Here is a 13404-nt window from a genome sequence, read left to right on the forward strand (position 1 = left end):
GGTAAAATATTGGTTCATAGAACAATTGAGCAAATTGAAAACTGAAATAGGAGACTCAATCTCTGTGTTTTGAACATCTATCTTTTTGGTTCAAAAATCACCTTTTTCCTAGATGTTTTGTGCTCAGTGTATTTTTTCTTTTGGGTCATAATGGAAAATAGAATGCCCAAGAGAAAAACGCCCAAAAAACATCCATTAGGCTGTCTAGAGGTCATCATTCTTAGTGGACTGCACACGGACATCCGAGCATAGTGGGGCAGCCTAGGGGGCACTACAGTGGACTTCACAAAAAAGGTTCCAGGTACACATCTCACCATAACCCCCTTTTATTGTATTGTGAGCCCTCCTGGAGCAGAAAAAAAACCCATGCTGTTCCTCACTACAATAGCTCTCATGTTTATAGATGTCATCTATACGTAGGCCCAGTAAGTATTTAGTGTATTTTGTGGGCTCACACATTTTACTACATGTGTCCCAGTTAGAGTGGGATATGGGCCTGGGTCCCCTTCTCTATAGTTCACTGCACTGACCACTAGGCTAATCCTGGGGCCTGCTTGCTGCTCCTATAAGAATAGTCATCATATGTAATGCTTTTATAGAGCCTGGTATGTACTGTCACTGTCACATCTTGGGCTGCAAGGGGGTCAGTGACCACTGGGGGAGTAAGGGGTGCTATGCCTTAATCCTCCTAGTGGTCATTTAGAGCACCATTCGGTCACTTAGTTGTGTTTGAAACAGGTTTTAACCAAAAATTCTTAATTTTAGTCCTAGACATTTTCATTTTGTTCCATTATTGCAGAAAAACATCTATCTTTTGGTGCCACCCATGTCCTGCCCAAAACACGCCCCATCATGCCCTCTTGAAATGTGTTTTCTGCCAGGTACTTCTGACCTGGATTGGCCACTGTTTGAAAAGGATACTGGGTGAGATAAACCATTGGTCTGATCTAGTATGCCTATTTTTATGTTCTTATGGAGCAAAACCTCTAAAATCAGGGTGTTGAAAAACACAACTTGGATATTTTTGAGAGAAAAACATCCTTCTGCCACCTTAACAATTTTTTTTGATTGTTTTGAAAATGAGCCCCCAAATCATTCCCAAATTGTGTTGTGCCATTTAAGTCCATCCAATATTGGAGAGTTTAGATTTTAATATCACTGTGGGAACATTTTCAAACTGCTTCCCTCTCCCAATTTCAGCTGCCTGTGGCAGCGGGAATATGCTTGCATGCGTTTTTTTTTTTGTTACATTTGTACCCCGCTCTTTCCCACTCATGGCAGGCTCAATGCGGCTTACATGGGGCAATGGAGGGTTACGTGACTTGCCCAGAGTCACAAGGAGCTGCCTGTGCTGGAAGTGGGAATCAAACTCAGTTCCTCAGTTCCCCAGGACCAGAGTCCACCACCCTAACCACTAGGCCACTCCTCCACTGGCAAATAGATAATGAGGATCATGACTATTCTCATGCAACTGGTAATTTTATGTAATTCTTAACAGGGAGTGTCTCAGAAAAGCATGTAAAAGATGTAGGGTTTTCTTGACATAGAATTGTAGTTATTTTAATTTCACAAATTTGACCAATAACCTTTTCAGGCCAATTCTCAAAAAGCCTAACCTGTTGTTTAGTGTCTCCGAGTGGTGTTAAATCATGTTGACCCTCTGGCTAGTTGCCCTGAACTGTGTTCAGTCTTCAGTCAGGAGACTAATTGTTAATAGAGTTTCATCCATAGCTGTTGTTGTATCAATCATTGCTGGTCTTTCTCTTATATGATAGCCTTAAAAGCATGATGTCCTTCTATAATGGTATTTCTATTCGCATGATGTGTCCAAAATATCTAAGCCAAAGTCTTGTCATTTGAACTTACAAGGAAAGCTTAGGCAAAAAGGTGCATGGTTATGGGCAGGGAATGAGTGCTCTGCGGGCATTCTGAAATGTACATACGTAGTTATAGAGTATGACCCAGTGTGCCTAAATCTATGCACCGGGATTTACGCCACATTTTCATTGATGTAAATGGAGGTGCACAGATGCGCGTAGCGGACATGCACCAAAATTGAAATTACCGCAAGGGCAACACAGTAACCGGGCGGTAACTCCAATTTGGCACACATTGAGCATGTGTAGGTGCCTATGCAGCATAGTAAAATGGCCCCTATGTGTATTCTGTGTACCTCACTTAAATCTAGGTGCTGCTTATAAAATACGATTAGTCGGCATTGATTTCCACGCCAATATTTTAGGCGCCATATATAGAAACTCCCCCTTAATGCTCAAGTTTTTCAGTGCTGAATTTTTGGCCCCATTTGTTGAATTTTCTCCTCAGTGTATAAATGAAATGGGATGTACATATGGGTAGAGCATGGGAGAACCATGGGTGTCTCACCAGCAACTCATGTGGACTTATAGAACACTATCAGTTTCATGCATTCCATGATGCACTTATGTACATTAGCTTTGACCTGCCATAAGTGGGCTTATCTAAGTTTAGACACACTAATATGTCTTTATGCTAGTATTCTATAACAGCTTAAGCGTGACCTGACACCAGGGGAGTGCTGGTAAATTGTTAACAGTGGGCTCTCTCTTGCCAGCAAAGTAAAAGAGAATTCAGGAGGGACCCAAGCCCACATTTTGGGATCCATTTGTTAAAGTAGCCATGGAGAACCGGCTCCCAAAACTCTTAAAAACTTAACAAACGGCTCTTGAGAGCCTGTGAGAGCCTGCTCCAGCACACCACTGCCTGACACCATTATAGATTTCATGCTAAGTGTTCCCCATTTTAGCACCTAAATCTTGACATCAATTTATAGAATCACCACAAGACTAGTGAAAGGGAGCTGCCTATGGTCATCCCCACAAACACAGGCAAAGGCAGTGGCGTAGCAAGGGCAGGGCGGTGGGGGTGGTCCGCCCCGGGTGCACGCTGCTGGAAGGTGCAGAGAGCAGCCGCACGCCTGCCGGCTCTGCTGGTTCCCTGCTCCCTCTGCCCTGGAACAGGTTACTTCCTGTTAAGGGGCAGAGGGAGCAGGGAGCCAGTGGAGCCGACAGGCGCGCGGCTGCTCTCTGCACCCTCCAGCAGCCAAGAATGCACCCGGGGGGAGTGTCATTGTGCTGGGGGGTTATCGTGCTGCACCCTGGGGGGACGGACGCCGCTGCACCTGGGGGAGGGGTGCACTGCGGCGATCCGCCCCAGGTGGCAGCCGACCTAGGAACGCCACTGGGCAAAGGCTCAAAATAATTAAATAGAAAGACTAATCAAGAAAAAGACTGAGTGCAATCAACTGCTTTTTTTGCAAATTTATTATAGGTTTCTAAATTAAATCACTCTTACCCCTGTAGCTAAGTTTTTGTATTAGCAGTAATTTAGATCATTTCATCAATGCTAAAATATTGTCTTACAATTTCACTTGTTTAATCATTAAGTTCAGTATAAAAAATTTTTTCCTCTGTTGATAATAAATGTCCTATATTTACTTAAAACAATGTGTGCTAATTATGTTCTCTTAGGGGCCCTTTTACTAAAGGGTTGTCACGCGGCAATTTGGAACTACCCTCAGTGCTTGCCATTTTCTGGTGCTAGTTAAAATATTTTAAAAATATTTCCAGTTACCGCCAGATAAGCACGGGAGCCCTTACTAGTGCCGCTCCCCATAATGACCACACAGCTAGTGTGAACTTACTGCACAGTCATTTCTTTTTTCAGCCTTTTTACCTGCTGTAGTAAAAGGGTCCCTGGCACATGGCAAAAATGGCCGCCACTGCTAATGCAGGGCCCTTTTTACTTCAGATCAGTAAAAGGGTCCCTTAATGTATGAAAATGTTGCTACAGCATGCCAAGTATTTTCTTTCACTACCTTGACCAGGTAAATCTGCAATATTTTAAACTAGCACTTCATCCCTCTTTCAGCAAGCATCCTCCGCAGATTTAATGATCAGAAACATCCTTCTGATGCATGCTGGGAGATATGGTTGCCGGGTACAGACCACAGCAGACAGTGTGTCAGATGAGGCAGAACTTCTTGTTAGAGGTGAGTTTGTTAACAGTGCTGTGTGAAGGCTTGGAAATGATCTCTGTAAATTATCATACCTAGGGACTCTAACTGCATAACATTTCAACATTTCTGTGCTATATACTCTACAATTCAATTATATTTCAATTTTTGCCATTTTCTTTCTTGTTATATTTGCCTTAACGCAAACTTATTGGTTAATATATATTCATAGCAGCCTGGTTTAGCAGAAATAGTTTTACACATTGAACAGTCAAGTGTTTTAAAATGTAAAATCCTTAATAATATAAGGGAAACAATGAGTTGAATTATTATTAAGAATATATGATTTTTTACTAAATATTAATTAATTATACAGTACAAAAATCCGTAAATATCACTTGTTGGTCATTTTCATTTTCATGGATTGATACCATTTATGTGCAATTGGGCTTCCTTTCCTGGTTTCTTTATCCATTATGGAAATTGTATCATTACCTCTGTTTCTTTATTTTGTTAATTTTCTGTTGATAATTGACTGATTATAGAAGGTGTCTCAATGACAGCGCTAAAAGACAAAGTTCTCCATTCATTTATAGAATAAACTCAGCAGGTGACCTTTCCATACCATCTTCATCAGTATGTACTACCCTTTTACCTAAAACCTCTTCCCTTAGCTACCTGTTCTCCTCACTTTGAAACATTTGGCTAAGTCCCTCATGAGAGATTTCTGAAAAAAAAATTAAAAATGCATGAGATAGGAAGCAGTGTTCTATTGTGGATTAAGAACTGGTTTCTGGATAGAAAACAGAGGGTAGAGTTAAATGAATCTATGAATCTTATTCACTTTACTATTAAGAACAAAACCTATTCCCTTGAGTCATCAATAAAAATCTTGGGAGTCACAATAAATTGTTTCCTCACCCTTGAAAACCAAGTTTCTAAGTTGACCTCAAGTGTCTTTCACTCATTTTGGAAGCTAAAAAAATTGAGGCCATTTTTCTTTAAATCTGTCTTTCGTACTTTGGTTCAATCCCTTGTCCTCACCAAATTCAACTATTGCAATTCCATCTATGCTGGACTTAAAGGTGATCTTCTCAAAAAATTACAAACAGCACAAAATACTGTTGCTTGTCTTATATGTAGATCTCCTTGCTTCGCCAAAGCTACATTGGTTACCAATAAGAGACAGAATATCTTTCAAATTATGTGTTTTCATTCACCAAATCCTTTTTGGTCAAGCCTCATCATATATGAATAATCTTACTGAATTACCCTCTCATAATCCTGTTTCATCATTGTACTGCTATGGATTTACAACCTGCTTCGCTGACACAGACTACTCAATAATTACTGTGGATTCTTTTGGATTCGTATTAGGTAAATGAGACCTTTATTAGAGGTTCTAAAATCTACAATGATTAAAATATATACAATGATTAAGACATATACAATGATTAGCTATATGCACACAATGATTAGATATATAACTAAAAAGAAACAACACCTACCTATAAACAATCATTATATCACTGATCTCTACATCTAAGCAATGCTAAGAGTTCCTAGACCAGGAAAAGAAGCAATAAAACAATCATCACTGGTCTTTACATCATCCAGGCTTTTATCATCAGCTGGGGGGGCCCTGTTCACAGCGAAAGCCAGGAGTTTCTTTGACCAGGAAACATGGTTCTCTGCACAGTTCGTACGTTACTCACAGATGATCTCCCAATACTCACAGATGATCTCCCAATTTCACTGAAAGAAACTTCCCTTTTTATTAGGCTTAGAACTCATGTTCAGAGCTAAGGAAAATTACAGAATGCAATTTGTGGGAATGTGGTCACATGTTTCCCAGTCCAGGTGGCCAATTTGAACTTGAAAACAAGCTTTATCCCCCTCTTCACATACCAAATTAATTAGAGCTTTGTCTTATCTTCTACATTCCAACTTATTTTCACACAATCAAAGTTAGACAATCATTTTTAAACAGAATTACTTCTAATCAAGAATACAGACCCCCAAGTGCTCTGGTCGGTCAAGGCAGTGTTGAAAAACAGTCTTTAAAATTCACTTTTATTACAATCATCTAGATAATATCTTGTCTTACATTTCCCTATCTGTAAGAATATGATATATAAAACAATTCACTCTTCTAATTTCTTCTATCAAGGCACCAATGTTTGGAATTCTCTTCCTAAATCAATCAAGTTTATAGATGATTACCTAACTTTTAGAAGTCTTCTAAAAACACATTTCTTCAGTCTGGCCTTTCTGAACACAAAGAACTCTATTTGAATTTTACCCACACCCTTTTCTTTAATCTTGTTTCCCATCTAGTCCTGCCTAATTATGCTCTCACCTATCCACCGTTAATTATTTGTTTGTCATTCAGATAGTCTAATTCCGTGGTTACTTACTGCACATGTATTAATTTGCTTCTTGAACTTATTGTAATTGGTGTTATATTCTGTACATTATTATGTTTTATTCACTTTATGTTTCTAAGTCACATTGAACTTGAGTCTACTTCAGGCTAATGTGCGGTATAAATGTAATGAATGAATGAATAAATAAGTAAATAAATGGCCAATTCTCTCAGTGGAGGAGGGTGAATAGTGGAGTGTCCCAGGGATCTGTACTGGGACTGATGCCTTCAACATTTTTATTAATGATCTGGAAATGGGAACGATGTGTGAGGTGATCAAATTTGTTGACAACACGAAACTATTCATGTGAATTGTGAAAAATTGCAGGAAGACCTTACGAAGTTGGAAGATTGGGCATCCAAATGGCAGATGAGATTTAATGTGGACAAGTGCAAAGTGATGCACATGGGAAGAATAATCCAAACCTTAGTTATTTGATGCTGGGTTCCACCCTAGGAGTCAGGACCCAAGAAAAGATCTAGTTGTCATTGTGGACAATACGCTGACATCTTCTGCCCAGTGTGTGGTGGCAGCCAAAAAAGCAAACAGAATGCTAGGAATTATTAGGAAAGGGATAAAAAAATAAAACAAATAATATTATAATGCCTCTGTATCATTCCATGGTGCAATCACACCTTGGGTATTGTGTGCAATTCTGGCTGCATTATCTTAAAAAACATATAGCAGAATTAGAAAAGGTTCAAGAATGGTGATCAAACTGATTAAAGGGATGGAACTCCTCTCATATAAGGAAAGGTTTAAGAGGTTAGGGCTTTTTAGCTTGGAAAAGAGACAGCTGAAGGTGGATATGACAGAGGTCTAAAAAAATACTGAGTGGTGTAGAACAGGTAAATGTAAATTGATTTTTTACTCTTTCAAAAAGTATAAAAAACAAGCGAACACTACTTTTAAGTCAAACAGAGGAAAAATACTTTTCACTCTGAATAGTTAAGCACTATAACTCATTTCCAGAGGATGTGGTATCAGCAATTAGTGTATCTGGGTTTAAAAAAGGTTTGGACAACTTCTGGAGGAAAAGTCCATAGTCTGCTATTGAGATAGACAAGGGGAAAAACCACTGCTCATCCATGGGGTCAGTAGTATGAATTTTGCTACTATTTGGAATTCTGTCAGGTACTTGTGGCCTGAATTGGCCACTGTTGGAAGCGGGTTACTGGACTAGATAGACCATTGGCCTGACCCAGTATGGCTATTCTTATGTAAATTTTAACGGCCCTGTTTACTAAGCTGTGCTAAGAGCGTGCTAGTGTTTTTAGCATGTACTAAACCTTAGCATGCACTAAATGTTAAAGATACCCATACGGGTGTCTCTATCATTTAGCACTCGCTAATTTTAGAGCGTGCTAAAAATGCTAGCGCACCTTAGTAAATAAGGCCTTAAGAATTTAATAGAGTTGAGTTCCTAGATTTATACTGAAAATTTCACTAAATTCCTAAATTTAGGAGCATAAGAAGTGAGTGATAATAGGGACAGATTTAAAGTAGGGAAAATGTTATGAGCTTAGCACTGATTTTCAGAACTGGGCTCATAAATCTAGTCAAATGAATGGCAGGCCTACATTTATAAAAAAAATAACTTTTAAACTACTAAATTAAGATGAGTTTTCAGCAAAAAAGCTCCTAAGTCTGACTTAACTAAGTCATATCTTTAGGAGCCAGATTTGGAGCTCAGGGGTTTGTTTGTTTGTTTTTAGTATCAGGCCTCATGTTATTCTTTATAATTAGTGTATAGGATTTTCCAAAATACTAAGTATATATAGCAGTTAAGTGCAATGAATTTCTCAAAGGTCAATCAGATAAATACCTATCTCTAGTATAAGGATCATCTGTGGATTTAGGTTCATTCTATAAATTAAACATTTTCATCAAAAATGTGATGGCAATGTTAACAACCAGATGGTTAATGATTTGGACCCAGCTTGAACATATTAGGGATGCTCCATTTGGCTGAAAGATCATGACCTACTGTATTAGAACTGCATCTTGAGCATTAAATGTTACTAGAGTTCAACTTTTCCTTCTTTTTGGTTGCTGTTAGTTAGCGGTGATATGCTTGCTTGGCTTCAGTCCTGCAACATTTTTTGACCATTCCAATGCAATGACAACTGTCACATTTACAAATATTTCCATCCATCTCTTGTTTGTTTAAATGACTGGGTTGTAGAAGCAGAATGTGATGGGGCTTTCTTCTCCTGGCTGGCTTGTTAAATGTGTTTGGCACCCACTGTTTGTCTCATATTTTTGTTTCACTTAAATTCCACATAGAGGAGATTACAAAAACAGAAGGCTTTTTTACGTGGCATAAATATTCATGCCATGTGTAACGCTTAACAATGCGATCACATATGCAGTTCCCAAATGACTACATTTTAGTTTGAAAGCTAGTATCGTACAGATGTCTCAGTTGAGGATAGCCAGTGATTTGACTTCTCCTCATGAGACCCAAGCTTATTAAGTATTTTTTAAAACTTGGCCTCACACAAAGGTGAATTTTCCCAAGATACTGCATATAAGAGTGAATTTTAAAAAATAACATTTGAATTCATGCATTCTGATAGATGAAACTGAGTACTGAATACCTAATGTTTTCGTTTGTATAACACTGTGCTCCTCCCTGAGTTCAGAGCGCCATATAGCAGATCACTGAATAAGTGCTTTAACCTTTAGATGAGTAAACTAGCGGTGTGCATTCATGAGTGTGTATTCAGTTCTTTTGGGCTCCTAAAAGTTTAAAGTGTAAGCAATGAATCAATGACTTGTACATGTACGGTATGTACCTGTATTAACTTGGATATAAATGATTTGCGAGATTTTAAAAAAGCTCTAGCAAGCATACAATTTGAGAGCAAAGAATGAATAAGGGAAATGAACATTTAAAAAATGCCCAAAAGTTGTAAAAACTTGTTTAAAAATAGGCTTGAACCAACATTTTTTTGCCACACACACCTTAAAATAAACCGAGGCAAATCTATTTTATTTTACATTGCATTCTCAAGAACATTCTTGTAAGCATTGTTTGTATTACTGGATCAATAATAATCAGATCATAAAAAAACTGAAGGTTATAGTTCTCAGATGTTATCAAAAAGGATGGGAAAAAATTAGGGCCCTGTTTACTAAGGTGCGCTAGTGTTTTTAGTGCACGCTAAATGCTAGAGTCACCCATATGTTCCTATGGACAACGTAGTGTTTAGCATGCACTAAAACAGCTAGCAAGCCCTTAGCACTGCTTAGTAAACAGGGCCCTTAATCTCAAAATCAGAATTCCTCTCTCTGACCAGGGCCCTATTTACTAAGGTTGCCTGTGCTACGAGTAGCACATGGGTTTCCCAGCATGCTGAGGCCACTTTTAGTGTGGCTGTAACATGGCCAATTTCTTCAATTAATGGCTACGTGCTAGTTTCCCAATTAGCATGTGGCCATTAGCTCGAAGTCCTTACCAACACCTGTTTACTAAGCGGTAAGGGCTCTCGTGTTAACCACTGGCAGGACTGTAGGTAGAGGACTCCCACTCAGCTTAGAATGAACAGTGATTCGTTGCTAACTTCCTATATCTGTAGCTTCCTAAATGTGGCTACACAAATTGCTGCCTTAAATCTAACTATATAGGTTTGTTTGCTTGGGATGCCGATATTTAGCACCATTAACCAGATAGTGAGTGGTTCCACATATCCAAATTAAGCAGTTTGAATATCATTGCTAACCACATTACTTTGGCCTGTGCCATGTTCTTTCCCATACTGCCCTAATGATGCCCCCCCCCCCCCCATTGAGGCTCACAAAATATTTTGTAAACATCAGTGTGTAGCACCACAGCAATTATAGTAGATTGAATGATAGAGTTGTGTTATTTAAAGAAGGAAAGAGAAACAAACTAGGTAGTTTGGTTCTGTCCTGGTTGAATGTAATATGTCCATAGGGCGATATGTGGATCTCTGAAGTGCTGGTCATTGACAATTATTGTAGGATACAGTGCTGGGGGAGAGAGCGTCTGTAATTATTTTCAACAACACTATCTCAACATTACGACTGAAAATTAATGGCTGCCCCAATCAGTGGCACTTATCTGGATATTTGAATATCAGCAAAAGTTGGACCAGCTGGCTTATTATAGAAAAATCTGATGTGAAAAAATCAAAACAAAACATCTAAAATGTATTAGTCATAAAATAATATACCTGCAAGTGCCTATTTTAGGCCCCCAAATTGAAAATATTCAAAAGAAGGATCTGATACGGCGCTGTATTTCGGTGCAGTCACCTGCATCTGATGTCACAAATATCATCTTACAAACATCTATACGTTGTATAAAGTCAATCCAGAATGAAGACAATTTTGGCTGCAGTTCTTTTCCTGTCAAATTCAAACAAAAGGTATCATTGAAAGTTGACCTGATGCAGGCATTTGCGCTGAAACACAGCACATGTTGAGTCCTCCTTTTGAATCTGACTAGTAAACTTTGACTGTTTTCAATTCTTTTTGATGTTTTTCCTACATTAGGTTTTTCTATAATAAGCCAGGTGGTCCACCCCTACTCTGTTTGTTCATAGGGGAACCTTTCTCCTTTGGTTTTTTTCCCATTTGAATATCAGGTCCTGTGTCTTTTGAATCCTCAATAAAAAGGTATTATTAGGAAAGGAATGGAAAACAAAAATGAGGACGTTATAATTCCTTTGTATCGCTCCATGGTGCAACCACACCTCGAATATTGTGTTCAATTCTGGTCACCGCATTCAAAAAAGATGTGGTGGAATTAGAAAAGGTACAGAGAAGGGCGACGAACATGATAAAGGGGATGGGTCAACTTCCCTATGAGGAAAGGCTTAAGCGGCTAGGGCTCTTCAGCTTGGAGAAAAGACGGCTAAGGGGAAATATGATAGAGGTCTATAAAATAATGAGTAGAGTGGAATGGGTAGACTTGAATCGTTTGTTTACTCTTTCTAAAAATACTAGGACTAGGGGGCATGCGATGAAACTACAAAGTAGTAAATTTAAAATAAATCAAAAACATTTTTCTTCACTCAATGTGTAATTAAACTCTGGAATTCTTTTCCAGAAAATGTGGTAAAGGCAGTTAGCTTAGCAGAGTTTTAAAAAGGCTTCTCATAGGAAAAGTCCATAGACCATTATTAAAATAAATTGGGGGAAAATCCACTGCCTATTTCTGGGAAAAGCAACATAAAATGTATTGAACGTTTGGGGGATCTTGCCAGGTATTTGTGACCTGGATTGGCCACTGTTGGAAAGAGGATGCTGGGCTTGATGGACTTTTGGTCTGTCCCAGTGTAGCAATACTTTTGTACTTATGTAAGGTTCTTTCTGGGCTCTCTTCACTCCAGTTTTTGTTGTTGTTGTTGGATTTGTTTGTTTGATTTTTCTAATGAGTATGGTTTAATTGTCCAGGGATGAAAGTAGAACACCTAGTTGCTCCTTTCTACAGCCCATCTAAATTCTAGTCTAACATTTACAGAGTTGGAGATATGCCCAGAATATGATACCAAATATAGACAAAAATTCTACCCTGGAAGTATGTTAAATGTTCAAAATATGAATGTCTGTATCAATAAATGCCATTGAGGTTCACAAAATATTTTGTAAACATCAGTGTGTAGCACCACAGCAATTACAGTAGATTGAATGATAGAGTTGTGCCATTTAAAGAACGAAAGAGAAACAAACTAGGTCGTTTGGTTCTGTCCTGGTTGAATGTAATATGTCCACAGGGAGATATGTGGCTCTCTGAAGTGCTGGTCATTGACAATTATTGTAGGATATTGACAAATAGTATAAAATGCATTCATTTGTTTCTGAGATAAAATATGTGGAGTGTAATCTTAGAAGCCATTTTTGTGCCTAAAATGCTAATTATGATGGTGCAAGCCATTTCACCCATTTCCACTAGACACCTTTCACTAGGGGGTAGATTCAGTAATTGGCACCCAAAGTTAAACACCGGGATAGTGCACACTAAGTGAGAATTCTATACAGGCAGTCCCATGTGGAAATGTCATTACAGAATACTAGCTTAAGTTATTGACACCTAACTTTAGACTTGACCATTGATGCCTTTCAAAAGCTGGTGTAAATGATGGCAAGGGAAATGAAAGTTTTCCATAACTTCACACCAAAATCCTGTGATTGTCCATGACACACTTGTGTCCCTCCCTTAGCCATGCCCCCTTTAGAGTTGCATGCAAGATTTTATTACATTTGTACGCTGTGCTTTCCCACTCATGGCAGGCTCAATGTGCCTTACATGGGGCAAAAGAGGGTTAAGAGACTTGCCCAGAGTCACAAGGAGCTGCCTGTGCCTGAAGTGGAAATTGAACTCAGTTCCCCAGGACCAAAGTCCACCACCCTAACCACTAGGCCATAGCATAGGGGCACAGAGCAGATACACACGTAACCAGTAATTAGTGCCTGTTAAGTCCAATTATTTATTTGCAGCACCAATTTAGTCAATCAATGTGCGTATGTGCAATCTGCACCCAAAATTGTACACCTAACGTTAGGTGGCCTATGCAGAATTTGGGGGCAAACATATGAGTAGTTGATAGCACATGTGTTATTCTTCAACATGTGCACTTAAACCTGAAGGGTTTATCGGGCTTTCTAAGGGTAAGGTTAGTGTGTAGTTTTGAATAATCCAAACTGTGCAGATATATTTGTTTTTGAGGTACCCACACCAAAAGCAGGAACGTATTTATGTGGGTACCTTTCCTTGGTCAATAATCAAAGCAAAACTACTTTGTTAGTTTTGCATAAATTATCATAGCAAATCCCATAGGTAGCGATGAGGTTTAACTTACCATGGGCAATTAGATTATCTATTCTCATATATTGTTTAGGCTTGTGTCTTCTCAGATGATGAGCACACTAACTTTTAGAAAAGAAAACAAAATACAACCAAAAAAAACATTTGTGACACATTTGATTTGTGAAGTGGAACTGAATAATTAATTT

At 38.6% G+C, this 13404-nt stretch overlaps 1 protein-coding gene across 1 annotated transcript in view; it reads left to right on the forward strand.

The window, feature by feature from the left end:
- Positions 1-13404, forward strand: part of CNTN5 (contactin 5) — a 699531-nt gene that overhangs the window by 545007 nt on the left and 141120 nt on the right. The window contains exon 14 of the mRNA XM_030200224.1: positions 3910-4030. Within this exon, the coding sequence (XP_030056084.1) occupies positions 3910-4030 (121 nt within the window). The remainder of the gene's footprint in view (positions 1-3909; positions 4031-13404) is intronic.

The sequence above is a fragment of the Microcaecilia unicolor genome, chromosome 4 (assembly GCF_901765095.1).
Source record: "Microcaecilia unicolor chromosome 4, aMicUni1.1, whole genome shotgun sequence".
Classification (NCBI taxonomy): domain Eukaryota; kingdom Metazoa; phylum Chordata; class Amphibia; order Gymnophiona; family Siphonopidae; genus Microcaecilia; species Microcaecilia unicolor.